The sequence below is a fragment of the Corythoichthys intestinalis genome, chromosome 14, assembly GCF_030265065.1.
Source record: "Corythoichthys intestinalis isolate RoL2023-P3 chromosome 14, ASM3026506v1, whole genome shotgun sequence".
Classification (NCBI taxonomy): domain Eukaryota; kingdom Metazoa; phylum Chordata; class Actinopteri; order Syngnathiformes; family Syngnathidae; genus Corythoichthys; species Corythoichthys intestinalis.
The window spans coordinates 41,931,934-41,958,849 of NC_080408.1; the positions used below are offsets into that span (position 1 = coordinate 41,931,934).

The 26,916-nt window shown below is 39.5% G+C and overlaps 1 protein-coding gene across 1 annotated transcript; it reads left to right on the forward strand.

The window, feature by feature from the left end:
- On the forward strand, positions 1-26,428 carry LOC130930108 (one cut domain family member 2-like). The gene is made up of 2 exons (XM_057857839.1): positions 1-1,075; positions 26,079-26,428. The coding sequence occupies exons 1-2, from the start codon at positions 1-3 to the stop codon at positions 26,426-26,428; spliced, it is 1,425 nt and encodes a 474-aa protein (XP_057713822.1).
- The last annotated feature ends 488 nt before the right edge of the window (positions 26,429-26,916 follow it).

Sequence of the window (26,916 nt, forward strand, 5' to 3'; positions counted from 1 at the left end):
ATGGAGCTCACCATGGAGAACCTTCACAGCATCTCGTCGCACTCGCAGGTGGGGAACCTGATGAGCTCGCGACCGTCAGCTTCCCCGAGTTCGGCTTCAAGGAATCTAGTGTCGCACGCCCCCGCCGCGCGCTCGGCGATGGTGTCCGGCATGAGTTCCATCCTGGAAGGCTCCGGCGGCGGAGACTACCGGCAGGATCCGCCCGCGCTGTCCGGACACCTTCATCCGTCCATCAGCATGTGCGACACCGGGATGAGTCTCAGCAACACGTACACGACCCTGGCCCCGCTGCAGCATCTACCTCCCATCTCAACCGTGTCGGAGAAGTTTCACCATCCGCACTCGCACCACCACGCCGCGACCCACCCGCGACTCTCGTCCGGGAACGTCAGCGGCAGCTTCACGCTGATGCGGGACGACCATCGCGGGCTGGCCCCCATGGGCAACATTTACAATCACTACCCCAAAGAAATGTCCGGTATGCATGGCCACGGCTCGCTTTCGCCGCTGCCCAGCGGCCTGAGCTCCTTGCACACCGCTCAGCAGCCGCTCACCTCTTACGGCCCGAGCGCGCACCTTTCCGCCGAAGCCAAGATGCTTTCCCCGGTGTCGGGGTTCGAGTCGCACGCCTCCATGCTGTCCAGGAGCGAGCAAGAGCACCTGGCGAGGAGTTTAGGCGGCCACGGACACGGGATGATCTCCAACCTCAACGGCATGCACCACCATTCGCACGGCCACCTCCACGCGCAGCCTGGTGGCGCCGTCATGCTGGGGGAGCGCGAGAGGCACGGCCACGGCAGCGGCCAGGCCGGGGTCGCCGGCTCGGGCATCCAGGCGGAGGAAATCAACACCAAGGAAGTGGCTCAGAGGATAACGGCGGAATTGAAGCGCTACTCCATCCCGCAGGCCATATTCGCCCAGAGGATCCTGAGCCGGTCCCAGGGGACCCTCTCGGACCTGCTCCGGAACCCCAAACCCTGGAGTAAGCTCAAGTCGGGCCGAGAGACGTTTAGGAGGATGTGGAAGTGGCTGCAGGAGCCCGAGTTTCAGCGGATGTCTGCTCTTCGGCTGGCCGGTAAGAAAGTGTCATTTGATCACTATTACATCACTCAATTGATTCCAACTTGTAAAATGGCCTCACATTTCAGCACCATGGACAGTTGATGCAGCAAAAACAAAGGCTAGTTCAGCACTAAACCTGCTGACAAATCTGTGTTTTACAACCTGTCATAATATAGAGCAAGTGATTATTTTTGGTAATTCGAAAAAATATAAATAAAAAAAATAAAACACAAATATAGATACAGACCTGGCGTAAATGTGCATCACATCTTAGGTCATGTAGGCCACAATATTGATTTACATTTGGTAGACAAGTGTGGTGACTCTAAATTTTAGTTAGTTATTATCAATATATATTACCAATATTAAAAAAAACAATAAATAAAAGTATACATTCATAAAAAACAAAACAAAACTAAATAAATAGAAACAAATACATTCTAGTTATAGCCCACACTAACACTCTTTAGCTTTAATTCATTTTTTAAATTTCCATTGATGACGACAGACGTCCAATTAATTTAAACTGGGAGGATAACTATGAATGCTTTCAATCCTTTTGACGCCTCTAGATGTCCAATCCATTTTGAAAGGGAGAGGCTGGCAGTGCCATCAATGGCAGCCAATGAGTTGAATGAGTTCTCCATCAAGTGATAAGTTGTCAATATATTTTACATTTCAAAAATCTCACAGAACTTGCATACACTGAAAATGTGGATCTTCAATAGACACATTATAGTTAAAGAATAAATCTTTTTTTAGACAAATCAAGTCTTTGGGACTTATTTTCTCAACCCCAAAGCACCAGAAACTCCTAATTACAAAAAAACAAAACAAAACAATTTCTAGAGTGTAAACAATAGCAGATGTTGTGCTTGGGGGCCAGCTCTAGCAAGAGAAAGTGGGGTGACCCTAAGCTGCTTGATCAATATGCCAGTTCCCACTCACCCTTTTAAATGTGGCAAGTGGATCAATACTCGTATTGGAAGCTGAAAGACGCAATAACCACACATTCTGTGTGACTTTTCATTGAGCAGTCTGTTGGAACGGCTCGAAAATTAGAACACAAGACAGGTGATCACGCAAGTGAGCCTATTTCCATTACTTTAATGTGTAAAATTCAATGTTTTAAAGCATAATTTTAAAGCATAATTTTCATTTAAACATCCTCGTTTAGATTTTTGGCAACGACCAAATAATAGCAAATATTTTTACTATGGTCATTATTACAATTGTGGTGATGAATAAAAAGAAATTCTATCTAATTGTAAAAAACAATATGTTACATTACCCTGACAGTATCACTACATTTTTAAAAGCTTGGAATATTCCTATAACGTCATTGTTTTGGTGTATGTCAGTGTTTCCCAACCACTACTATTGTATATTAAATCATCCAATCCAAAAATTATTCATTCACCAACTGGTTTGCTTTTCAATCTATAGTATGACATATAGTGACATGCAAATCAATTAAATGCTCCTAAATTAAATGGCAGTGCATGTGTATCTTTCTATTGTCATTTAGACATCTGAATGTATGAGGCTTTGCATTGAAATAAAAATGTCCAGATTTCAAAGTAAAGCAATTTGTTGGTAAATAAAGACATTTGTTTTAGGTGGTTCTATTAAATAAACCCTTGGGGAACCCCCCCCAAGCCTCCTCCCAAGACTGACAGATAGCTTCACTCGATACGATTGAGACAGAGAACAACATAAACAGAGTGTTACGTGTTAAACTCAATACCTGTTCTATAAGTGATATTTAAACACAAAAGCAACATGCATGGATGGCTAAATATTATGTAGTTAGATGAGGATCACTCTGTGTGCCATTAATAGTGTAACTCTGTCCTTTTTTTTGTTTGCCTGGCTTTGCACATTGGAGATCAATAGTGCTGTTTCGCAGTCCTTCCATGTACTCCACTTCCACACTCTGCAGCATGACAGTAACATCATAAAACAACAAAGCTGCTGGCTAACGTGGTAACAAGCAGTCAGTTGCTTTTGCCTTAATTCATTTGGCCACCACTGGCGGCGACCGGCGTCCAATCAATTTGAAATGGGAGAAAGAAGCGGCCTGCCACATTATTTTGTGTTGCCCGCAAAAATAAATTGCGTGCATCGCCTTTGTGTTTAAAAATAAAATTAAAAAATCACTTCTGTAGTACACAAAAGAGTTTGATATTTGAAAATATTACTCTCAATCAGAGAATACTTAAAACAAAACATGCATGTATTTTTCCAACTTTTCTTATTATTACTTTTTAATAACATAAAAAATACATAAAAAGGGAGAAAAATTTGAAAAATAAAAATGATGGAAAATAAAAAAGAAAATTCACTGCTTCCCCCCATTAAAAATAAAACATATTATTATTAAAACTATTTAAATATTAATTAATTCATTCATTCTCCAAACCGCTTATCCTCACTAGTGTCACAGGGGTGCTGGAGCTTATCACAGCTGACTATGGGTAGTAGGCGGGCTACACCCTTAATCAATTGATAGCAAATCGCAGGGCACAAGGAGACGAACAACTGTTCGTGCACACACTCATACCTAGTGCCAATTTAGAGTGTTCAATAAGCCTACCATGCATGTTTTTGGGATGTGGGGGGAAACCGGAGTACCTGGAGAAAACCCACACAGGCACGGGGAGATCATCCAAACTCAACACAGGAAGGCTGGAGCCTGGGATTGAACCCCTTGATCTCAGAACTCCGAGGCGGACGTGCTAACCATTCTGCCACCATGCCTTTAAATATATATAAATATTAAATATTTTAAATATTCTTAAATATTCATAAAATAAATGTGAAGTAAAACACTCAGGTGACTTGAAGTTCCGCTCTGAGACCCCCAATTTGGCCAAATTTCAAAATTGTCTTATATGTATGTGTATAAATCATTGGAAAGCTTAAAATCTCAATTTTCTGGGGGAAGAAACATTTTGAGCATGAGAGAGCATAATTAAAACCACCATGATTTTAACGAGATATTATGACGTACTTAACTTATTTCCACCCCAAAACTCTTAGCATGTATCACCAAGTGTTAAGACATAGCTGTGAATGGCCACAGCCGGACTTTTTGGGGATTTTATGGGTGAAACACGATAATATAACAAGGGTCGCGATGCAGAAATCGCAGACATCAAAGTGTGGTCGAGATTTTCTTTTTCAAATATTTACCCTTTTAAACTTTTTTTCTTTCTTTCAATTTTCTTTGTTTGGATCGATTATTTATCATGAAAAATAGCAGGGAAAATGCGACAGTAACAACAAAAAAGAAACTACAATTAAGCGATAGTTATGAGATATCCGTGACCTATTAACAGACACTATTTTTTTCATTGTGCCATAATTAATTAAAAATATGCAAGTGAATATTTTTTAAAAACTAAATATTAGACATCTATGAATGATTCGAAGCAAAAAATTATTCGAATAATAAATATAATTACTTACCTTCTTTTTATGGCTGTGTTGAAACAAAAGCGGAAGCGGTTGCGCGGTGTCTGTAAACGGGGGTCTCCAGGGTAAAACGGAGAAATTAAAAAAAATTTGGGGGCTTAATGCGCCATGAAACTGCTATGGCAACATTGTGACACATTGTTCTATGAAACGCACCAGTTCTTTTGGCTTAAAATACAGTTAATTTTTTAAAGAGGGGTGCAAGAGCAGAAACTGCTTTTTCAGCCTTGTCTGTGTTTTCCGTCATACATATTTAAGAAACAAAAATATCAGAATATGTACTTTTTCCCTTTCTAGTTTTTTAATTAAAATAAATAAAAATGATAATTGATCAATTAGTCGATTATGGAACTCCTAGCTGGCAGACATAATGGCCCATACATAACTATGATGTGGCCCAAAACAAAGGTATGTTTAACACCTGCATTTCCCATCCACAACTTCAGCGAGTTTAGCTGGTGAAATAATGTGTAGTATAAGAGCTGCACATGCCATTGATTGAGTGAAGGCAGCCAGGTCTGCGCTTTGTGTGAACAGCCTGATAGAGGCAGGCTAGTGAAAGGATCAATAGGGACCTTAATAATTGATAAGTACGAGGGAGACGGAGGGCCAGGAGAAGAAAAGCGAGGCAGAAAGTGGTGGCGTAAGCTGCTTGTAACAGCATCTTCTAGGTAAGCAAAGTCAAAATCTGTGGTTAACACTCCCGCATTTCACCGTGTCGTTGCACAAAAAGGGCGTGTAGCGGTTTGGGGAGAACACCTGCACATCTTTGGTGTAGATTTACATGGGCAAATTGCAGCAAAAGACTGACAAAAATTGGGACAAAGGACTTCATTTTTGATCCGCATTGGAGTGAATTGTGGCTCTTTCTGCCCGTGTCAGCAAATCCATCCAGGGTTGTGATGTCATTTGATTTTAAGGCTTACTTTATGGCCTTTGTATAAGTCTTTATGGAGGCATGCAGTGTGTGTGTGTTCACATATAAGTGTGTGTGTGTGACTGGGTTATAGAGCGTGTCTGCACTATACATTGTTCAGGCTTATCTGACTCGCTCTGAATCGCTATTGATTTCCTCTCTTCTGCTCTCTTCGGTGCTCTCCTTCCCTCCTTTCCCTGTTTCCTCCTCCTCATTTTACGTTTGGCTTTGGACCAGCACATCTGTCCTTTTCCCGCCACCCTCAATCCCTCCTAAAACATAAGTGTGGCATAGTTATAACTTTGGAAGACCTTTGAAGATTTTTTTTCAAGTTAAATACCATTTCCTCTTCTTTAAATATTTGCAATGATCTTTTATGACATACAGTATAATAACTTGATTTTATGGCCACTCTCAGATGAATCTCATAATTATAACATCAATTTGATTTGTGTGCAAGATTGTTCCAGGCTGGAGAGTTAAAATATGCAGCACGGTGCTTCAGTTGACTTGTCTGTAAGTCCTGAAGAGTTTACACTTTGATTGTCATTTTGATTCAGTTCTAATTCTGAGGTCTTGATCTAAGACATCAAGCAGGATTTGTCTCATAAAACACACAACATATCTGGGTATCACCGTAGATCTGAATGTGAGGTTGATATTTGAGTTCATTGTCGGGAAAAAAAAACAATTTTTATCTGTGAGCGGGCAAATACATATTAAATGGCATTTGTGTGAATATATTTGATTGGAATGAGAAGGTCTGAATATGTCTGAAAGCCATTTTACCTAGTTTGTGGGGGTAGAATCCAAAATTGTTCTCAGTTTTAATGTATTATATCAAGTTTTTTTGTTCCTTTTAAACTTCTGGACTTCCATTTTCTTTAAAAACAGAAAAACACTGTACTTATGTTTGTTTAAATAATAGTAATTTGAAAAAATGACATAACAATGAAAAAAAAAATATTGACATATGGATAAATATGAAAGAAACAGGTGTGAATGCAGACTCAATTTACAACTACTCTATTTTAGGAAGAAAGGTTTACCCCATTGCTCTATAAGCCTGGTGGCTCCCTAGGCTTTTCTTACCAACGGGCTAAAATAGTGTTACAAAAAATGTATAAAATAATATATAATTTAACCACATTTAACCACGTATTTAGAAGTGCATTGGTAACATCTTATGGTCAATATGTGAACAAACCTGTCCCAGCTCTCTGCCATTGCACTGAATTGCATTGTATATTTTCATTGTTTGTTAAAACTGTACTTTAAGACTGTGTGCTTTCTGAAAGGCCTACGCTTGAGTATTTTTTAATAAATAGCTTACAGAGGTGGGTAGAGTAGCCAAAAATTTTACTCAAGATAGAGTAGCGTTACTTCAAAATAATACTCAAGTAGAAGTAAAAGTAGTTATCCAAAAAAATGTACTCAAGTACAAGTAAAAAAAAGTATTTGGCGAAAAGAATACTGAATTAATGAGTAACATTGTGAGTAACTGCTTACAATGTTTTTTTTTTTTTTTTTAAACAGGTATTTTTTTCTGTGCACAAAGTTTTCTATACGGACTGTTGTGATAATGATACTGTACAATAACCCATTACATAACCACATTAGGCCACCAAAATATAAAATACAGAAAGAAAAAAAAAAAAAAACTGAATTCCGATGAGAGAAAAAAAATTACACAAAAGAAGCAATATTCGTCCAAAGAGAATGAGTGCCCTCTGGTGGAGAAAATAGTTCCTAGTTTGAATTGTGAAGAGTTTAATTACTATTTTGTAATTACAAGGTTCATACAGTGCCTTGCAAAAGTATTCGGCCCCCTTGAATCTTGCAACCTTTCGCCACAATTCAGGCTTCAAACATAAAGATATGAAATTTAATTTTTTTGTCAAGAATCAACAACAAGTGGGACACAATCATGAAGTGGAACAACATTTATTGGATAATTTAAACTTTTTTAACAATTAAAAAACTGAAAAGTGGGGCGTGCAATATTATTCGGCCCCTTTACTTTCAGTGCAGCAAACTCACTCCAGAAGTTCAGCGAGGATCTCTGAATGATCCAATGTTGTCCTAAATGACCGATGATGATAAATAGAATCCACCTGTGTGTAATCAAGTCTCCGTATAAATGCACCTGCTCTGTGATAGTCTCAGGGTTCTGTTTAAAGTGCAGAGAGCATTATGAAAACCAAGGAACACACCAGGCAGGTCCGAGATACTGTTGTGGAGAAGTTTAAAGCCGGATTTGGATACAAAAAGATTTCCCAAGCTTTAAACATCTCAAGGAGCACTGTGCAAGCCATCATATTGAAATGGAAGGAGCATCAGACCACTGCAAATCTACCAAGACCCGGCCGTCCTTCCAAACTTTCTTCTCAAACAAGGAGAAAACTGATCAGAGATGCAGCCAAGAGGCCCATGATCATTCTGGATGAACTGCAGAGATCTACAGCTGGGGTGGGAGAGTCTGTCCATAGGACAACAATGAGTCGTACACTGCACAAATCTGGCCTTTATGGAAGAGTGGCAAGAAGAAAGCCATTTCTCAAAGATATCCATAAAAAGTCTTGTTTAAAGTTTGCCACAAGCCACCTGGGAGACACACCAAACATGTGGAAGAAGGTGCTCTGGTCAGATGAAACCAAAATTGAACTTTTTGGCCACAATGCAAAACGATATGTTTGGCGTAAAAGCAACACAGCTCATCACCCTGAACACACCATCCCCACTGTCAAACATGGTGGTGGCAGCATCATGGTTTGGGCCTGCTTTTCTTCAGCAGGGACAGGGAAGATGGTTAAAATTGACAGGAAGATGGATGCAGCCAAATACAGGAAGAAAACCTGTTGGTATCTGCACAAGACCTGAGACTGGGACCGAGATTTATCTTCCAACAGGACAATGATCCAAAACATAAAGCCAAATCTACAATGGAATGGTTAAAAAAAAAACGTATCCAGGTGTCAGAATGGCCAAGTCAAAGTCCAGACCTGAATCCAATCGAGAATCTGTGGAAAAAGCTGAAGACTGCTGTTCACAAACACTCTCCATCCAACCTCACTGAGCTCGAGCTGTTTTGCAAGGAAGAATGGGCAAGAATGTCAGTCTCTCGATGTGCAAAACTGATAGAAACATACCCCAAGCAACTTGCAGCTGTAATTGGAGCAAAAGGTGGCGCTACAAAGTATTAACGCAAGGGGGCCGAATAATATTGCACGCCCCACTTTTCAGTTTTTTATTTGTTAAAAAAGTTTAAATTATCCAATACATTTTGTTCCACTTCACGATTGTGTCCCACTTGTTGTTGATTCTTGACAAAAAATTAAAATTTTATATCTTTATGTTTGAAGCCTGAAATGTGGCGAAAGGTTGCAAGGTTCAAGGGGGCCGAATACTTTTGCAAGGCACTGTATCTGGGTTTTCCATGGTCAATCGGTGCCCCCCCAAAAAAACTGGGAGATTTTGATTAATGTTGAGGGTTCAAATCAGATCAAATACTTCATTTTTTACGGCGCTTTAAGACACCACTGATTGAACAGGCTGGTGTGAAGATAGAACGGCAAACTTGCGTCTGATTGGCATAATGGAGTCATGTGATTATTGTTGCGACGTCTCATTGGTGAAATCGGTAGAGTCAATCCGGTAATACACCAGGCACGTCTCTACTCTTGGCATCGCTGGCAAAAAAAATAATGAATCTAATATGTAGAATAATGAGGAAAAATGTAACGACTCTTAGGTAGGCCAAAGTAGTGGAGTAAGAGTAGCGTTTTTTTCTTCACAAATTTACTCAAGTAAAAAGTAGAGCTTAGTAAAACTACTCTTAGAAGTAAAATTTTCTCAAAAAGTTACTCGAGTAAATGTAACGGAGTGCATGTAACGCGTTACTACGCACCTCTGACGGCTTATAGCAGGGTTCACTAAATCCGGACCCCGGTGCCACTTTTCCTGTCGTGTTTTCCACGTCTCTCTCCCCTAACACACCTGGATCAAATGATTACGTCATCAGCAACCTCTCCAGAAGCCTGATAATGATCCAGATTATTTTGATTCAGGTGTGTTGGAGGAGGGAGACATGGAAAACACGACAGGAAAAGTGGCACCGAGGTCCATATTTAGTGAACCCTGGCTTATAGTAACACATAAAAGTCATAATTTTTAAATTCCTGTCAGCTTTATTTAATTACAAAAACATAGTGTGCTACCAGTGGGCTTCTCAACAACCAGGCAGTTTTCTGGGGGAACCCCTGCAAAGGATATATAGTTGTGTACATGTAGTTATTACAACATTGAGAGAGAGAAAAAAACCAATGTGATAGATTCCTCACCCAAAAATTAGATATATAAGCTTTCAGACCTAAGACAACAGAATATTGTTCTCAAATTGTTGCCCACACTTAGGTATGGGGGAAATATACTGTATATATATAGAAAAATAATCTTATAACTTGTCACTCTTTTTTGTTAGGTTTGTTTTGATCACAGTTCTTTTTTTCCAATGCAGTCCACTTTTTGATGTTTATATATGTCAGCAAAATACTAAAACAAAAAGATAAAGAAAAACATCTCTATACTCCGTGGTGAAATTAGGCGTTTAACGTTAATTCGTATTGAAGGAAACGCTAGGGAAAAACGGAGAAGTCATAAAAAACAAAAGCCGATACGACGACCGCTTACAAGCCATTCAAAAGCTTCCTATCGCTTGTCGAGACAAGACAACACACGCTTTCAATTGACAACTAAAGGAAATGTTTCAAATAATCCGATCCTGATCAATTGCGGGCGTTTTGCCGCGTTCAAGCAGGCAGGCAGGCTGTGTGCTTGTGTGCATGGGGGTGCTGCAGCTGCACTACAGAGGGCCTATAATCTGATCGATACTATCAATAAACGTAAATCTTGAGAGGTGTGACACACAGTGATTGACACAAAACTGTTTCTCGCCTTACAGTAGTCCGTCCAGGGCGGGAGAGGGCCCGTCTCGCCGCACACAAAGCCCGATCTCATCCCTCCGTCCAGGGGTCGACTAGCAGCAGCACGGTGCGGTTAGTTCACCGTCTGCCCACACACACGCACGCACGCACATTTCACAAATATTGATTTTAAGTGGGATTTAGTTAACTCACTGGCTGCCATTGACAGCAATAGACGTCCAATCCAATTTGTCTGGGAGTTCAAAATGGATTGGACGTCTATCGACGTCAACGGCAGTGAAAAGTAAACATTACCAGACTTCCAAGTTTAAATGATTTGGACATCTATAACCGTCAATTGTAGCCAATGACTTAAAAATCACTGTACAGGTCATTAGGTGCTCTAGCTGTATTTTTACCTTTATAAAGACAATGTATGTATTAATGGACACAAACTTTTAATATTTGTATTCATTTGCATCATTTGCAGTGCAGCATATCGAGAGGCGTTTCTCATCTAAAATGGGTCGCAAAATCACAGGTCAATTTTTATTAGAGTGGAAAGCTGTAAGCCGTTTTATTGATCATACAATTTCTTGGTTAAGTGCTTTTTTAGCGAAATAAAGTCAGGTAATCTTGATCATTAGTTTATGTATACTATATCTACAGTACTGTAAATAATATCGCAAAATAAGTTTGGTGAGGAATGAAACATAGTTATTTATGTGTTTATTGTTTAAATAAAAAATAAAGCTACATACATTTAGTTACAGTCACATATACAGTGATCCCACGCTACTTTGCTCTTCAAACTTCATGCCCTCAGTCTATCGCGGATTTTTTTTCAATAACAACAACAACAACAACAATATATATAAATGCAGTATTTTATAGAGCTGTCCTGATCCGATCACTCAGTCCCTCACTCTCGCTCCTGCCACTTTTCTTGGTCAGGCAGCGCACTAGAGTTGCTTATTACAGTTAACGATGATTGACAGACGTTAAGGTTTGATGCTGCCAGGGACACTTGGAAGCCGAAACTTCAAAGTGCCGCATACGTCAATCACCGTTTAACTTGTTAAACAGTTGCTGTGGCAACTCATTGTGTAAATTAGCAGTTTGAGCAGACTTTAGTGGACTCACTCAATGAAGCATTTAACAAAGACAAACCTTTTTCTACTTTACTCTTGTTTAAAAATTATTCGGTTTGACAGTAACATGTTTAAAACTGATCATAATAATTACATTTGAAGTGTTTAAAAACCAATTATTAAAATATACAGTATATACATGCAGTGCTGGCCAAAAGTACTGGCACCCTTGCAATTCTGTCAGATAATGCTCGCAGAAAATGATTGCAATTACAAATGCTTTGGTAGTAATATCTTCATTTATTTTGGCTGCAATTTAAAAAAAAACACAAAAGAGAATGAAAAAAAAAATTAAATCATTATCATTTTACACAAAACTCCATAAATGTGCCGGACAAAAGTATTTGCACCCTCAGCCTAATACTTGGTAGCACAACCTTTAGAAAAAATAACTGCAAACAACCGCTTCCGGTATCCGTCAATGAGTTTCTTACAACGCTCTGCTGGAATTTGACACCATTCTTCTTTCGCCAATTGGTCCAGATCTCTGAGATCGGAAGTGTGCCTTCTCCAAACTGCCATTTTCAGATCTCTCAACAGGTGTTCTATGGGATTCAGGTCTGGACTCATTGTTGGCCACTTTAGAAGCCTCCAGTGCTTTCTCTCAAACCATTTTCTAGTGCTTTTTCAAGTGTGTTTTGGGTCATTGTCCTGCTGGAAGACCCATGACCTCTGAGGGAGACCCAGCTTTCTCACACTGGGCCCTACATTATGCTGCAAAATTTGTTGGTAGTCTTCAGACTTCATAATGCCATGCACACAGTCAAGCAGTCCAGTGCCAGAGGTAGCAAAACTACCCCAAAACATCAGGGAACCTCCGCCATGTTTGACTGTGGGGACCGTGTTTTTTTTTTTTAAAAGCCTCCTTTTTTCCACAAACTCTATGTTGATGCCTTTTCCCAAAAAGCTCTAATTTTGTCTCAACTGACCAGAGAACATTCTTCAAAAACATTTTTGGCCTTCTCAGGTAAGTTTTTGGCAAACTCCAGCCTGGCTTTTTTATGTCTGTGGGTCAGAAGTGGGGTCTTCCTGGGTATCCTACCATAGAGTCCCTTTTCATTCAGACGCCGACGGATAGTACGGGTTGACAATGTTGTATCCTTGGACTGCAGGACCGCTTGAACTTGTTTGGATGTTAGTCAAGGTTCTTTATCCACCATCCTCACAATCTTTCGTTGAAATCTCTCGTCAATTTTTATATTCCGTCCACATCTAGGGAGGTTAGCCACAGTGCCATAGGCTTTACACTTATTGATGTGCGCATGGTAGACACTAGGGATGTCCCGATCCAGGTTTTTGCACTTCCGATCCAACACCGATATTGTTTTGCACTTCTGATTCGATACCGGCCCATACCAGCCATGTATTAAAGTTTAAAATTATTAAGCCTCCTTAGTTTTCAGACTCATGTTGATGGGTTTTAGTACTCTTGATAACAACTAGCCAGCTGATTTAGGTGATTTTGAATAACACACAATGGTTGGTAACAAGAAACTGACCTGTTTATTCAGTGATAAACACAAAATATTATAAATAACAAACAGAAATGGCATAGTCAGTCAGTAAAACGTGCAAATAATATTGTAAACTGTCTTAAAAAAAGCAAACACACAAACAACCTCAGCCGAAAATAAACCATTGACTAAGCATCAGTTCTCTGCTCTTGAACAAAGGCTTTTAAAAAAAATCAGTGCAAATAATACTATTTTAAACCAAAAATGGCTTCTACTCCCCAATCTTCTTTACACTTTGTTGCTCCATCTCCATCTATTCTACACACTCCCGTTTGCCCTGGATGCAGTCCCAGCATGATGGGGAGATTTTTTTTTGACAAAGACAAGCATTTCAAGATGTTCAGGTGACAGCTGACATTTTTCCGCTAAGCTTTAAATTTACATTGCAGTCATAATGTAAGAGATGCCACGGAGGTAAATTGGGAGACAGTAATGCTAGTGTGCTGAAAGTGTGCCGTAAAATGCGGACCAGATTTTAGGGAAACCAAAGCAAAAACCGAAGTGAATTCTGAAAATCGGTATGCTGGACTGAATAAAAAAAAAAAAAAACTGGATCGGGAGTCTGGATCAGAATTTTTCCGTGTTGGCCGATCCGATACCGATGCGCATTTTTTTGCGCATATCGGCGGTTGATCCGATCCAAATACCGGATTGGGACAACCCTAGTAGACACAGGAACATTCAGGTCTTTGGAGATGGACTTGTAGCCTTAAGATTGCCCATGCTTCCTCACAATTTTGCTTCTCAAGTCCTCAGACAGTTCCTTGGTCTTCTTTCTTTTCTCCATGCTCAATGAGGTACACACAAGGACACAGGACAGTGGCTGAGTCAGCTTTGATCCATTTTAACTAGCTGCAAGTGTGATTTAGTTATTGCCACCACCTGTCAGGTTAATTACACAAATTAGAGAATCATCACATGATTTTTCAAAGGATGCCAATACTTTTGTCGGGCCCATTTTGGAGTTTTGTGTAAAATGATAATGATTGAATTTTTTCCCATTCTCTTTTGTGTTTTTTTCATTGCAAGCAAAATAAATGAAGATATTACTACCAAAGCATTTGAAATTGCAATCATTTTCTGGGAGAAATTGAGCATTACTTGATACTGTGATCTTGGAGCTCAATATCCTATAATTCAATCACCTCCTCCGTTTTATATTACAAACATAAACTGCAAGTTTGATAGTAATTCCTTTCTTTGTTCTTGAGTTATCACAATATTCATTTTTCTGTCGTCTCTTACCTTTGACTTCATTATCTGAAAATTTAATCACCTATTTTGTTTCATATTACAAATACAGTATATCACGCAAGTTTGATGGATAAGCAATTCATTCCTTCTTGAGTTATAAGTTCCGTAGGTTTCGCCTACAGACAAAGTAATTATATTTAATTACCTTCCTCAATTACCTTACCTGAGCTCATCTCAGTTTACTTACAAATGTGCCTATAATTGTTTGTCGCTGGCGAAGATGTTTAGCGTAATTTTCAGATGAATAAAGTTTATGTTTACCAAGTACTGTGTCTAGTACAACCACAATGATTATGCAGGTGGGTAGCTTGCTCTCCTAAAAAAAAAAAAATCAAATGTTCAGCATATGTTAAGCTGAATGACTTCACATCTGGTAAACAGCTCTTGATTGTACATTCCTATCATCACCACCCTCACCTTCTTGTCCTGTCACCAGCACGCAAAATGATAAAGCACAGAATAGGAGACAAAGAGTTACTCTTTGGCTTAAACCAGTGGCTAAGATAAAGTGGCTGTTGTTGACATATGAAAAGAAGCAAAAGCCACTCGAGACTGTGGAGTGGAAGCGCTTGTCCCTTCAGAAAGGCCCATTTGATAATGAGGCACCTAAAGCTTGGCTTCTTGTCTCCAGAGAGGCCTGTTTAATGAGATGCTCTCTCTTTTGCTTCCCAGTGGTCCTATTCATTGCTGTGGAGCCGACTGTTCAGGGGCCCCATTTGAAATGGACCTATTGATTATCTGAAATATGTATTGACCACTCTCAGACCAGAGCAAGATGGAGGCTCCATTGTATTCTAAGACAGTTCACCCCAACCTAACTCAGTAAACAAATCTAACTACCATTTTTTTCAACTATAAGTCACACTTTTTTTCATAGTTTGGCTGGGCTTGAGATTTATACTCAGGTGCGACTAGCCCCCAACACACACATACACACACACTAACAGCTGTAGATAGAGAGCTGTAGGCATGCCAACTACTAAGTTGTTCAGAACTGACACTTAAGATACTTACTTAAGTATTTTCCGCATTATAAGATGCATCAGAGTATAAGGTGAACCTTCAATGTATGGCCTATTTTCATAAATAGGGCCCACAGCATTATAAAGTGCAGTAGTAGTAGTGGTGGTTGGTTCAACCACTAGATGAAGCTGTGCTAAAGGAATGCCATGCCATGATTAACCAATATTGATCCATATATAAGGCGCATCTGATTACAAGGCGCACTGTCGGCTTTTAGGCGTTCCTTTTAGTGTGAAAAATACAGTACGTACTCAGGGCAAGAAACTATTTTTGGTACCGGTAATTAAAAACAAAAAACAACCTCATGAAAACCTGGCATCCACATACTGTACATGGAAATCACATTTTGGGTTATCACAATACTAATATTTCGTATTCAAGTCTGGCCTACCTGATCCAAAATATGATGTACACATATGTGGATGCAGGTCCCAATTATAATTATATTACTGTGCTACAGTATATATTTATAATTCTTATTCATGATTTAAAAAATATAATAAATATTTTTAATGAATAAATGCAATTACAAATTAATGAAATGTTAATAAAAACAAAACTAAAAACAGAAATACATTCTCGTTATGGCCCCTAACAACGCTGTAATTATTATTATTATTATTTTTTTAACTCAATCGTATATATCTCATTGCATGCCTTTAACCACAGACGTCCAATACATTTAAACTGTGAGGAATGGATCTGAATGCTCATTTTTCAGTGCTGTTGACACTAGATGCCGAGTCCTTCGACTAATAGAGGCGATTGAACCAACGAATCGGATGACTGCAGGCACTCCCAGTTAAAATGGAATGGACGTCTGTTGCCGTTAAGAAGAGTTTTAATTGTACATCTTCATGAATTGTCTTGGTCTAACTCAGTGCTTCTCAATTATTTTCTGTCACGCCCCCCCAATGAAGACGTAAATGTTTCGCGCCCCCCCAAACTCTCTGCCGCCACTGTAAATAGTATCATTTGTCTATAAAATTACTATTATAAATACGCATCTGCCTAACATTGTTTCCTTTTATTTTTTTCTAATAAAGAGAAAAAGTAACATAGATCAACTTATCATAAAGTATAACTTTATTAACATTGTTTTGTTTGTAACAGAGAAGACTTGACGTGCATCAATTTGCCTGAATTTAAAAAAAAAGTCACATCCAAACTGTAAAAAATACACTCGAGGTACATTTTTGACCATACAGAAAAATAAAATGTAATAAAATCAGTAAATAATAACAAATTAAAATTGATTAGAAACATTCACTCATGAGGACAATATGCCCAAAAATTTGACCGAAAAAACAAAACTGAATAAAAGAAAAAAAAAAGAGTGTCCTTGGACAGGACAGCTTTTATTTTTGCAGCTCACAGTATTTACCTCCTTTGCAATGGTGTGGAGTTATTTTGCAATGAGCATGCTAACAATGCTCACTGGATTACTGATATAACACTGACAAAGCAGGACAATTGTTGGCAATATTCGGCACGTTTTCACTGAAAAACAATCAAGCGGCTTATCAATGAGATTGGGGTCTAATGTCTTTAAGTGGCGTCTTAATTGATTTGGCTTCTGGCTGTCCGCTATAATTATTTTTAGACACAGTAAACAGTGGTCTTTCCTCATCACACACTATATTAAAAGTCAAAGCTAAAAGGCAAACGGCACGAAAAAAGCGCATTCTCGGCGGCCGAGGTAGAACCGTAGGTGAGGTTGGTCGTCGTGCCGATCCCAAGCCGAAAATGGCACTTCTCGGGCGGCGACGTGAGAACCGGACAAGACAGTGGGTCGCTGCGTGAGTGAGTCCGGTCGGAAAACGGCTTTCGAAAACGGCGGTGGCACACTGCTCTTCATATCTGTTTTCTGTGTGTGCTGAGTGCTCTTCTTTAGTTCAAAAATACTGCGCGCACTCTGAAAATGAGAGCGCCACTACCACCTACTGAGTGGATGTGCAAGTACACTTTATTCCAGTACGGCAAAAAAACAAAAAAATGCATGTTCCCCGAGGTCACATGCGCCACCCCTGGCATCGCTCTGCGCCCCCCCCAGGGGGGCGCGCCCCACTATTTGAGAAGTACTGGTCTAACTTCATATTAGGGCAGTCCCAAATGACTATTTTTCTCCCGATTAGTCTGCAAACTTTTTAAACGATTAGTCGACTAGTCTAATAATTTTTTCATGAACTTTTTTTTTCTTTTACTAACCTTGCAATTAAATTTTTGTTAACAATTATTACTTCACAAAAACATTATTGGACACTTAAATTCAAATAAGCACATAAATAACAATAATACCTTACAAATAAACAATGAGGTCAAATGCTGATGGCATTAACTAGTGCAAAAGAATGGAATGTAAACAGATTCAGATTACTTTTCCAACAGGATTCAAAACAATTCTTACTTTCTCTTTTTGAGGTATGTCTATATCAGTACTTCTCAAATAGTGGGGCGGGCCCCCTGAGGGGGGCGCAGAGCGATGCTGGGGGTGGCGCATGTGACCTTGGGGAACATACCGTATTGGCCCGAATATAAGACGGCCCTGATTATAAGACGACCCCCTCTTTTTCAAGACCCAAGTTTGAAAAAAGACTTTTTGAACACCAAATTAATTTTTATACAGAAAATAATTACAGTACATCCGAAACAAATAATTATAACAATAAATTTGAGAGAAAAATCATGTTATTTTGCCTGATTCAAATCTTAATATATGAACATTTAAATATGTAAACTAAAGTGCAATCACATTCATAAAGGAATGACTTCTGGTTTTTGAAATGTAAATAAACCAATCTATCTGTGATAAAACAACAAAATTGCAATAACTGCATTAACTATCAAAGTGAACTGTAACTGTAGTCTTGAAACAAATCTGAATAAGGAAAAACATTGCAATAAAATAATGCAAACTGGTTAAACTAGTAGCTGAGATCTGTCATGACAGAACATTGCTTCAATCATATATGGCGCCATCTAGCGTCGTGAATGGGGAGAGTAGCTGAGATCTGTCAGAACAGAACATCGCTTCAATGATATCTGGCGTCATCTAGCGTCGTGAATGGGTATAATACCTAGACCGCGAATATAAGACGGCCCCCTCTTTTACAATCTTATTTCAATGCAAAAAACACTGTCTTATATTCGGGCCAATACGGTACATTTTTGTCATACTAGAATAAAGTGTAATTGCACATCCACTCACTGGGTGGCAGTGCCACTCTCATTTTTAGCACAGTATTTTTCAACAAAACGAGCACACAGCAAAGAGCTCTGGAGATATGAAAAGCTTAGACAAGCAAATATGACGAAGCATATGTAGCATTTAGCTTTTGGCTTTGACTTTTAGTACAGTGGGAGACGAGGAAAGACCAGACTGTTCACTTTCGCAGTGGACAGCAGGAATTATTTTTTTCAGCGAGTGCCAAATATTGCCAACAATCCTCCTGCTTTGTTAGTGTTACGTCAGTAAACCAGCGAGCACTGTCAGCATAATATAAGGTGGCATACCAAGCTGCTCAGTGCAAAATAACCCCACACCATAGCAAAGGAGCTGATACTGCCTGCAGCAAAAATAAAAACTGTCCCTCTGTCCAATGACACTGTCCTTTTTGTTGTATTTTGTTTTTTTTGGGGTCTAATTGTTCAACATATTGCCCTAATGAGTTAATGTTGCTAATCAATTTGAATTTATTATTATTTATTGATTTTATTAAATTTGATTTTTCAGCATCAAACAGTCAAAAAATGTATCTTGAGTGTATTTTTACAGAATGGATGTTTTTTTTTTTTTTTACACTTTATTGTAAGTTGATCTATATTACGTTTTTTGTTAATATTAAAAAGAACACAATGTTATGCAGAGTTGTACTTATAATAATAAGAATTTTATATACAAATGATACTACAGTATATTTATAGTGGTGGCAGAGAGTTGGGGGGGCGCGGAATGTTTACGTCTTCCTGGGGGGTGGGGGGGGCGTAACAGAAAGCAATTGAGAAGTACTGGTCTATATTGTTCTCAGCATTAGATTGAGCACCAGCAGAGTAGGTAAGTAAATGTAACGCATCACTGGAGTGAAGTACATGAAAAAAACTTAATGATGCATGTTGATACAACACTACGATGGAGTATTAGGGCACAAAAAAAAAAAAAAAAAAGAATGAGATAAAAGTCGCAATATTGCTACGAGAAACAGTAGTCGGATTACTACTTAGGGGTACTGTAGCTGTGAGCCGCTACGCACTTTACATACATGTACCTTCGCTGGGAGCTACGTCGAAGCATTAATATAAATTATTCTATTGATTGTAATTTGATGTAGATGAAGCAAAACAATACAGATTTCCTATTGTTGATTTTAACGTAGGCGGCAACACGCTACGTTAAGTACGTAGCTGCTTATTCAGCTACATTAGCCCCTAATACTCTGTCCTATGACTCGCATAAAGGCAACTTCAATAAAAAAATATCGCTTTATGGACTTCGGATCCGCCAGCTTGTTGTCTCCTGTCGTCTTCCAAAATTATACCTGGGTGACGGTGCTTCAGGTGTTCATTCACAGCCGACGTGCTGCCGTGGTATGCAAGCTTGGCATTACAGAGACTGCACAGAGTACCTTTGTTGAAATATGGCCATGCTTTGGTCACTGGTGTGCTTGTTTGGCTTTATGCTGCTTTACCCGCTTGAATCCCAAGCGTCCGCCAATCTCAACTTTCCTTGCATATTTTTTTTAACCCTTTATTGACCGTCAACGGGATAGTGTACTCGTCGACACATTTATGTCATCGATGACGTCGAATACGTCGACTAGTTGAGACAGCTCTCTTACATATATCTATCATATATATGAAATTGGTGTTTATTTAAATACTGTACTATGTAATTGAACGTTGGAGGGACGGGGGATCTTTAGCAAAATGATTTGCTCCAAGCTAACATTTGAAAAGCAAAGCAGCGGAGTAGTGTTGGCACTGCGAAGTGGCCGGAAGCCCAACTTGTTGGAAAACAGGCATTACATATTAAATTATCACTATATTAGCACTAGCCTTCAGTCATTACATTAGGCAGTATTGAGTTTAGTTTGAGATAGCACTTAGAGAGCCTGAAGGCGATTCTAGCTTGGCTGAACCTGAACCAATTGAATAAACGTTCCATGAAATGCTTGGGATTAATCAATAAGAGGGGCTATCAATCTGAGGTCAAATTGAAACAATTGAAGAAAAAAACAACAACTAGGACAAGCCGGACAGAAGTAGTTTGCCACGATGCTTTGCTAGCACTAACAAACGTCGAGAAATGAGGCTCCCGACATACGCATGCTCACGCAGTCATGCATACTCATGTGCACGTTCATATTGATCCGTCCTCACAGTCAAATCTGTTTACTGTTGTTGTCTAAACCTGCTGTAAAGTCATCAATCATGTGCATGCACCACCTCCACGCTGGTCAGCCTTATTGCCTTTCTTCTTCCAGTTCTGCCTTTGCTCTCGCCACAGTGAACACACACACAAAACAATTTTTGAGAGACATATTTTCTGCAACATCTTCATTCTCCCTCTGATTGACAATTTCTTATGCATGTGTTACAAAGCGCGCTCCCGAGTTATAAACAGCACGCACATACAATCTCCCACCCGCGCGCACGCACACACCTCGGTCTTACGGATCGATGGCGATCGATTGGGTGGGGAAGGGAGCCCTGATTACTGGACCACGTGTTCGAGAGAAAACCGCGGAAAATCGATCATTGCAGCTTTTTAGGGCAGCAGAACAGAACAGATTCGCTCCAGCCTTCGCAGCCAGAACCGAGCCCCATTGACAGTGCATCTCGCACGTTGGCCTGCGTCTTGGTCAGCGTTTCACACCACCTGCCTCCGATTCCTACCAGCCACACTAACAGCCGCAATCAAGACAATTTATCCACGCGTGACCGCCTGCTCCTTCTCAGGATAGTTTAGGAGAGCCAATGTGAGAAGCAAAGAGTAGCATTCAAAACATTGTATTGAATCTCAACCTAACAGTTGACCCTTGATAGTAGGGGTGTCCAAACTATTTTTCTCCAACTTTTTTCCACTTTCACTTGTTAAACAGAGGATCAGAATCATGTAAAAAAAAGATAGGGTTTTTAAACCATGTATTTAATTTTCAGTATCAACTCATTGGCTGCCATTGCCGGCGATTGACGTCCAACCAGAAGTGGGTAGAGTAGCCAAAAATTTTACACAAATTAGAGTAGCGTTACTTCAAAATAATATTACTCAAGTAAAAGTAAAAGTTGTCGTCCAAAAAAATGTAAGAGCAAATGCAAAAGCATCCAGTGAAAAGAATACTCAAGTAAGATAAGATTCTTAGATTATTCGCGATTCGGCCATGAAAGATTCGAGAACGATTGACAAACATCCAAATTCTGATTATTGAATTATACCGGGTAAAGCGGAAATAAAACATCTTTGGGAGGCAATAAGGAACGGACCAAGAGTAAATATCATGTTCAACTCTAGCCACTAGATAAAAATAAACAATAATACCTGACTGCGGCCGACAGCCGCTACAAACAACGTCCAGTTGCTAGTTGCTACAAACACACGGACACATATGGCTACGGTAGATATCACATTTATGTAGAAATAGATGCGAAATGACAGACTTGCTGGCGCTAGTAAACAGCCGCCATCTTAAAGCAGTAGACTTCTCTAGAAGGCTCTGTTGTAGCGAACCTAATTACTTTTTATCTTTAAATGATGAAACAGTTTTAAAACTTTGGCCTGTCGAAAGTAGACAGAAGAGAAATTATGAAATAATGGAAGCAATTTTAACAAGTTTAACAGTTGATTCATGACATTTAATTGAATTGAATTAATTGAATGTAGCTTAAAGCTGCAGATGCAGAATGGGGACTTCAGTTTTATTTACTATTTTTAACTGTTAAGTTGATACTGAAATAGTAGTTTGGTTTAAACTGAGAGGATTTTTGAAAGAATTTGGAACTAATGTACAAAACATTAAAAGTAGGCAGTGGGGGGGGGGGGGCATCAATAATCGATCTATAATCGAATCGGAGCAGCTGAATCGTAATAGAATCGTTAGGTGCCCAAAGATTCCCCTCTCTAATAGTTACGATGATGTTTATGTTTACTTTTTATGTATTACTATTTCTGTGGTCAATCGGTGTCAAATAAAAACTGGGAGAGAGGTTTAAATCCGTGCTTTCGAGTCATGTTGAGGGCAGCGCTCGATGTCAAATACTTCATTTTTTACGGTGCTATAAAGACGCCACATGATTGAACAGGCTGGCGCGATCATAGAACGGAAAGCTTGCGTCTGATTAGTGTAATGGAGTCATTTGATTATTGTTGCGACATCTCATTGGTGAAATTAGTAGCACTACTCTTGGCAATTGCATTGATGGCAAAAAAAAAAAAAAAAAAAATCTAATATGTAGAATAAAGAGGGAAAATGTAATGACCCTTGTGTTGCCCAAAGTAGCGGAGTAAGAGCAGCTTTTTTTCTTCAAAAATCTACTCAAGTAAAAGTAAAACATATGGATTAGTAAAACTTTGCATATACAGTTAGTACATTTTTCTCAAAAAGTTACTCAAGTCTAGGAGGTCTCTAGCAGCGATCGAAATTGGATTGGATGTCCGGCACCCTAAATGGCAATGAATGAGTTAAGGGCTACATGCAACAAATCAAACCAGAGGTACAAGAATATAGCAAATTATAAATATACTACTTAAACAAACTTTGCAGAAGGAAGAGAAAATGTCCAGTGACAACAAAAGCGATTTCTCCGTTTATAACGCTAGATTGTTATTTAAAAAAAAAAATTTTTTTTATATACTTTACGTTCAAAGAAAAATGTGTAAAGCAAAATACTAAAATTCTACAGTTATTGACTCCTGAGCTAATAGAGAGGCACAGTTTAAATGACTATTTCTATGTAGTGTTAAAGATGAGCAGTGCAACAAAATATAGGCTGAATTTAAGCTTCTTGTACAGGTCATATTTCAACAGTGGTGGGTAGAGTAGCCAAAAATTTTCACTCAAGTAAGAGTAGCATTACTTCCAAATAGTATTACACAAGTAAAAGTAGTCATACAAAATTTTACTCAAGTACAATTAAAAAAAGCATTCGTTGAAAAGAATACTCAAGTAATGAACAACATTGTGAGAAGCTGTTTATAATGTCATTTTTTTTCCAAATAATGTTTTTTCTTCTTCTCAACACAACTTCATCTATATGAACTGTTATCATACTGTACTATAACCTATTACATGACCATATTAGGCCAAAAAGATGTCACAAAAATAAACTAATTCAGACCAGAACTATTAAACATCACACGTCCAAAGAGCATGAGTGCCCTCTAGTGGAGAACAAACACCATTACTTCGGATTGGTATAATGGAGTCATGTGGTTATTGTTACGACGTCTCATTGGTGAAACTGAGATTGCCAATGTCTGGCTAAAATGAAAAATATAATGACTCTAGTGTAGCCCAAAGTAGTGGAGTAAGAGTAGTGTTGCTTCACAAATATACTCAAGTAAAAGTAAAAAGTATTTTGTGGTAAAACTACTTTAACAAGTACATTTTTCTCAAAAAGCAAAGTAACTGAGTAAATGTAAAGCGTTACTACCCTACCTCTGAATTCCAATTTTATTTTGATAATTTGCTACGGGCCATTAAAAACTGGGGCAGCGGGCCGCAGTTGACACCTCTTTAAGCGCCAAAGTAGAAAGTTTTGCGACAAGCAACATTGCTGACTAGAAAAAGCCAGAGCTACAAGTACGGTCTCTCACGTAGTTACTACTTTGCACCAATATATAGCACACATTTCCACTTCAACCCCAGCATAATTTTTGGGTGTTTTCATCCAAGGTTTTGTAGTTTATAGTGGTCAAAGAGACAAGGCAACAGTGGTTGGAGTAGAATTCTACCAAGGAAACTTAACGTGCCGAAAGGATTTGGTTTCACCGTTGACAAAGTACTCCGTCAAGTAATGCCTGACTCAGATTCAGAAGAGGAATATTCACCCTCTGATAAAGATCAGTTATCCAGTGAGACAGAGAGTCACGTTGTGTCCGTCTGGAGCGGCACCGAGTCTGTGCAGAGGGTGTGATGTCCAATCTGTTTTGACTAGGAGGGCTCAGAAGAAATACAGCGGTACCTCTACATACGAAGTTAATTTGTTCAAGGACCTTGTTTGTAAGTTGAAATGGTTGTATGTCGAGCAGGATTTTCCCATAAGAATACATTATAACCTCATTAATTTGTTCCACAGCCCAAAACCCTACACTAAATCCTTAATAAATACTGCTGCTACTATTACAAATGGCAAATACACTTAGCAAAACAAATAAATTATAAATAAAAATCGGAATAATAATATAATCGTACTAATAATTCCTGTAATAATGTAACGAATCGGGTTCTAATGTGGCGGATGTTTTTTGCTGTACCTGAAAACACAGCGTGGCTGACATGACAGCGAGGGAGCGGTGCGGTTGAGAGTTTACTTTCACTTTTAATGTTTTGTTGAGAACACCGTCAACTGAGGCAAAGAGTAGGCGTTTTGTGTTGGAAAAGTTCTGAAAAAAATGATAAAAACCCGAGGAAGGTTGCGATTTCTTTGGCGATGTTACCACAATAATAATTGTCACCTTAACTTATAAAGAATGGCGAACGGTGATCAGGGGAGGACCGTGGAGATCGTAGACATTCTACAGCTGGATTGTTGAGCCAGTTCACGAATGCGCACCCCACGCTCATATTTTTCTATCATTTGCATCTTCATTTCAGCGTTAAGCGTCACCTTTTTCCTTGTTTCACCACCTGTACCAACCTTTTTGAAACCTGTGTTGATTTCTCTCACAAGAAAATCCGCCGTGCGTCCGTCTGCGTTGCTGTCATGTCGTCGTATTTCTAGCATGTCGTCAGATTTAAAAAGAAATGGCGAGTCAAATTTTACGTCCGATGTCGAAAAGATCGCGTGTCGAAGCGATGTATGTCGAGGTACCACTGCATTCTTTTTTCTTGTCCTGAAATTAAAAAATAAAAATAAAAATGGAAAATAAAAACAACAAAAACGGTAAAAATTGCCTTCAATTTTTTAAAATCAAAAGTGTTCTAGTTTAAACAAACAAACAAAAAAAATCATTGATTTCCGTTGCTAAAAATATCTACGTCAATGCACATGATTTATTCTTATGGGCCACACAAATTAATTTGTTGGATGGGATCTGGCCCCTGGCTGTGAGTTTGACACCTGTGTATTAACTTAGCATATTCACTTCCATTTACGGTGCTAGAGGTCCAATTCATTTTGACTTGGAATGACTGGCAATGAATGATCATGTTTCAGTGCCATTGACAGTATTAGACGTCCATTCCTTTTGAACTGGCAGTGATGATTGGACATCTGTCGCTCCCATTGCTAGTTAATGAGTTAAGTGGAATTTGATTGCCCGTAGCTGACTTGATGAGTGGTTGGGCATCCCTTTCGAGACAACACTCATTTCTTTTTGTGGACTTGGATTTACTTGGCTCTGGGTAGGAACAACCATCTTGACATTTAAATCTGCGCACGAGGGTGCAATTATATGTCCCATTTTATTTTTAGTTTTCATAACAATTGTTTTCAAGAATCATCTAAGAGCCTTTAAGATTCTTTAACGCCGTTGATGTCGTCTATATCAAAAGCTCTGAATTGGAAAGGGCCTAAATATGTCTTATTTCTTGCCCATGCGCAGCATGTAAACGTAAGGAAGAAGACCGAGGACGAGAGCGCAACCAGGTGCCAAAGAAGCAGCGGCTGGTCTTCACAGACCTGCAGCGTCGTACCTTGGTAGCCATCTTCCGAGAGAATCGTCGGCCCTCTAAGGAGATGCAGCTGACCATCTCCCAACAGCTGGGCCTGGAGCTCTCCACCGTCTCCAATTTCTTCATGAACTCTCGCCGCCGCTGTCCGGATCGCTGGGACGTCGAGGAGCACGGCCACGGGGCACACGGACACGTGCACGCCGCTCACAGACACGGCAATGCCAACTCCTCGCCCGTCCACCCCGGCACCTCCTCGGTCAGCACTTTCTCCAAGGCCTGAGGACAAGTGTGGAGGACAGAGGGGGTTTACAGTGAGCTACAGGGTCTGTAGTTTTCTTTCCATCTCATTCATCTGCTCAAAGTGCTTCTGAACCGAGCAGATGAATCAGATCATTTCTTTTATTCTGAATGTTACTATCAGGGGTGAACTCTTCATATACCAAAGATACAGTCGCAACCGCACGTCTCTGACACGAAACCACACCGTGATTGCGTGTATCAGATAAAGACGATTTGACGTCAAGCCGAGGCCTTGAGAAGGAAGGGGTTATTTTGCATTTGGTTTGGTGCTGAGCCCCAAGTTGTTTCTCACAATCAGACAGCAGATGTGTCTTCTGGGCCGCAATCCACCGCAACTCATTTCACCAACGCACAAAAGACAGTATGTTGCTGTCAAGTGGTCCTTTGACCTGCTAACCACATGGGTCCTCAATACTGCATGTGTGGGTCACGCGTGTGCATGAGTGCAACATTTCATTTTGGTCCAGA

What these genes read in the sequence shown, in the direction of transcription:
- LOC130930108 (XM_057857839.1), top strand. Translation starts at nt 1, where the DNA reads ATGGAGCTCACCATGGAGAACCTTCACAGCATCTCGTCGCACTCGCAG. An exon ending in GTCTGCTCTTCGGCTGGCCG is followed by an intron (nt 1,076 to 26,078) that starts GTAAGAAAGTGT and finishes GCCCATGCGCAG; the next exon opens with CATGTAAACGTAAGGAAGAA.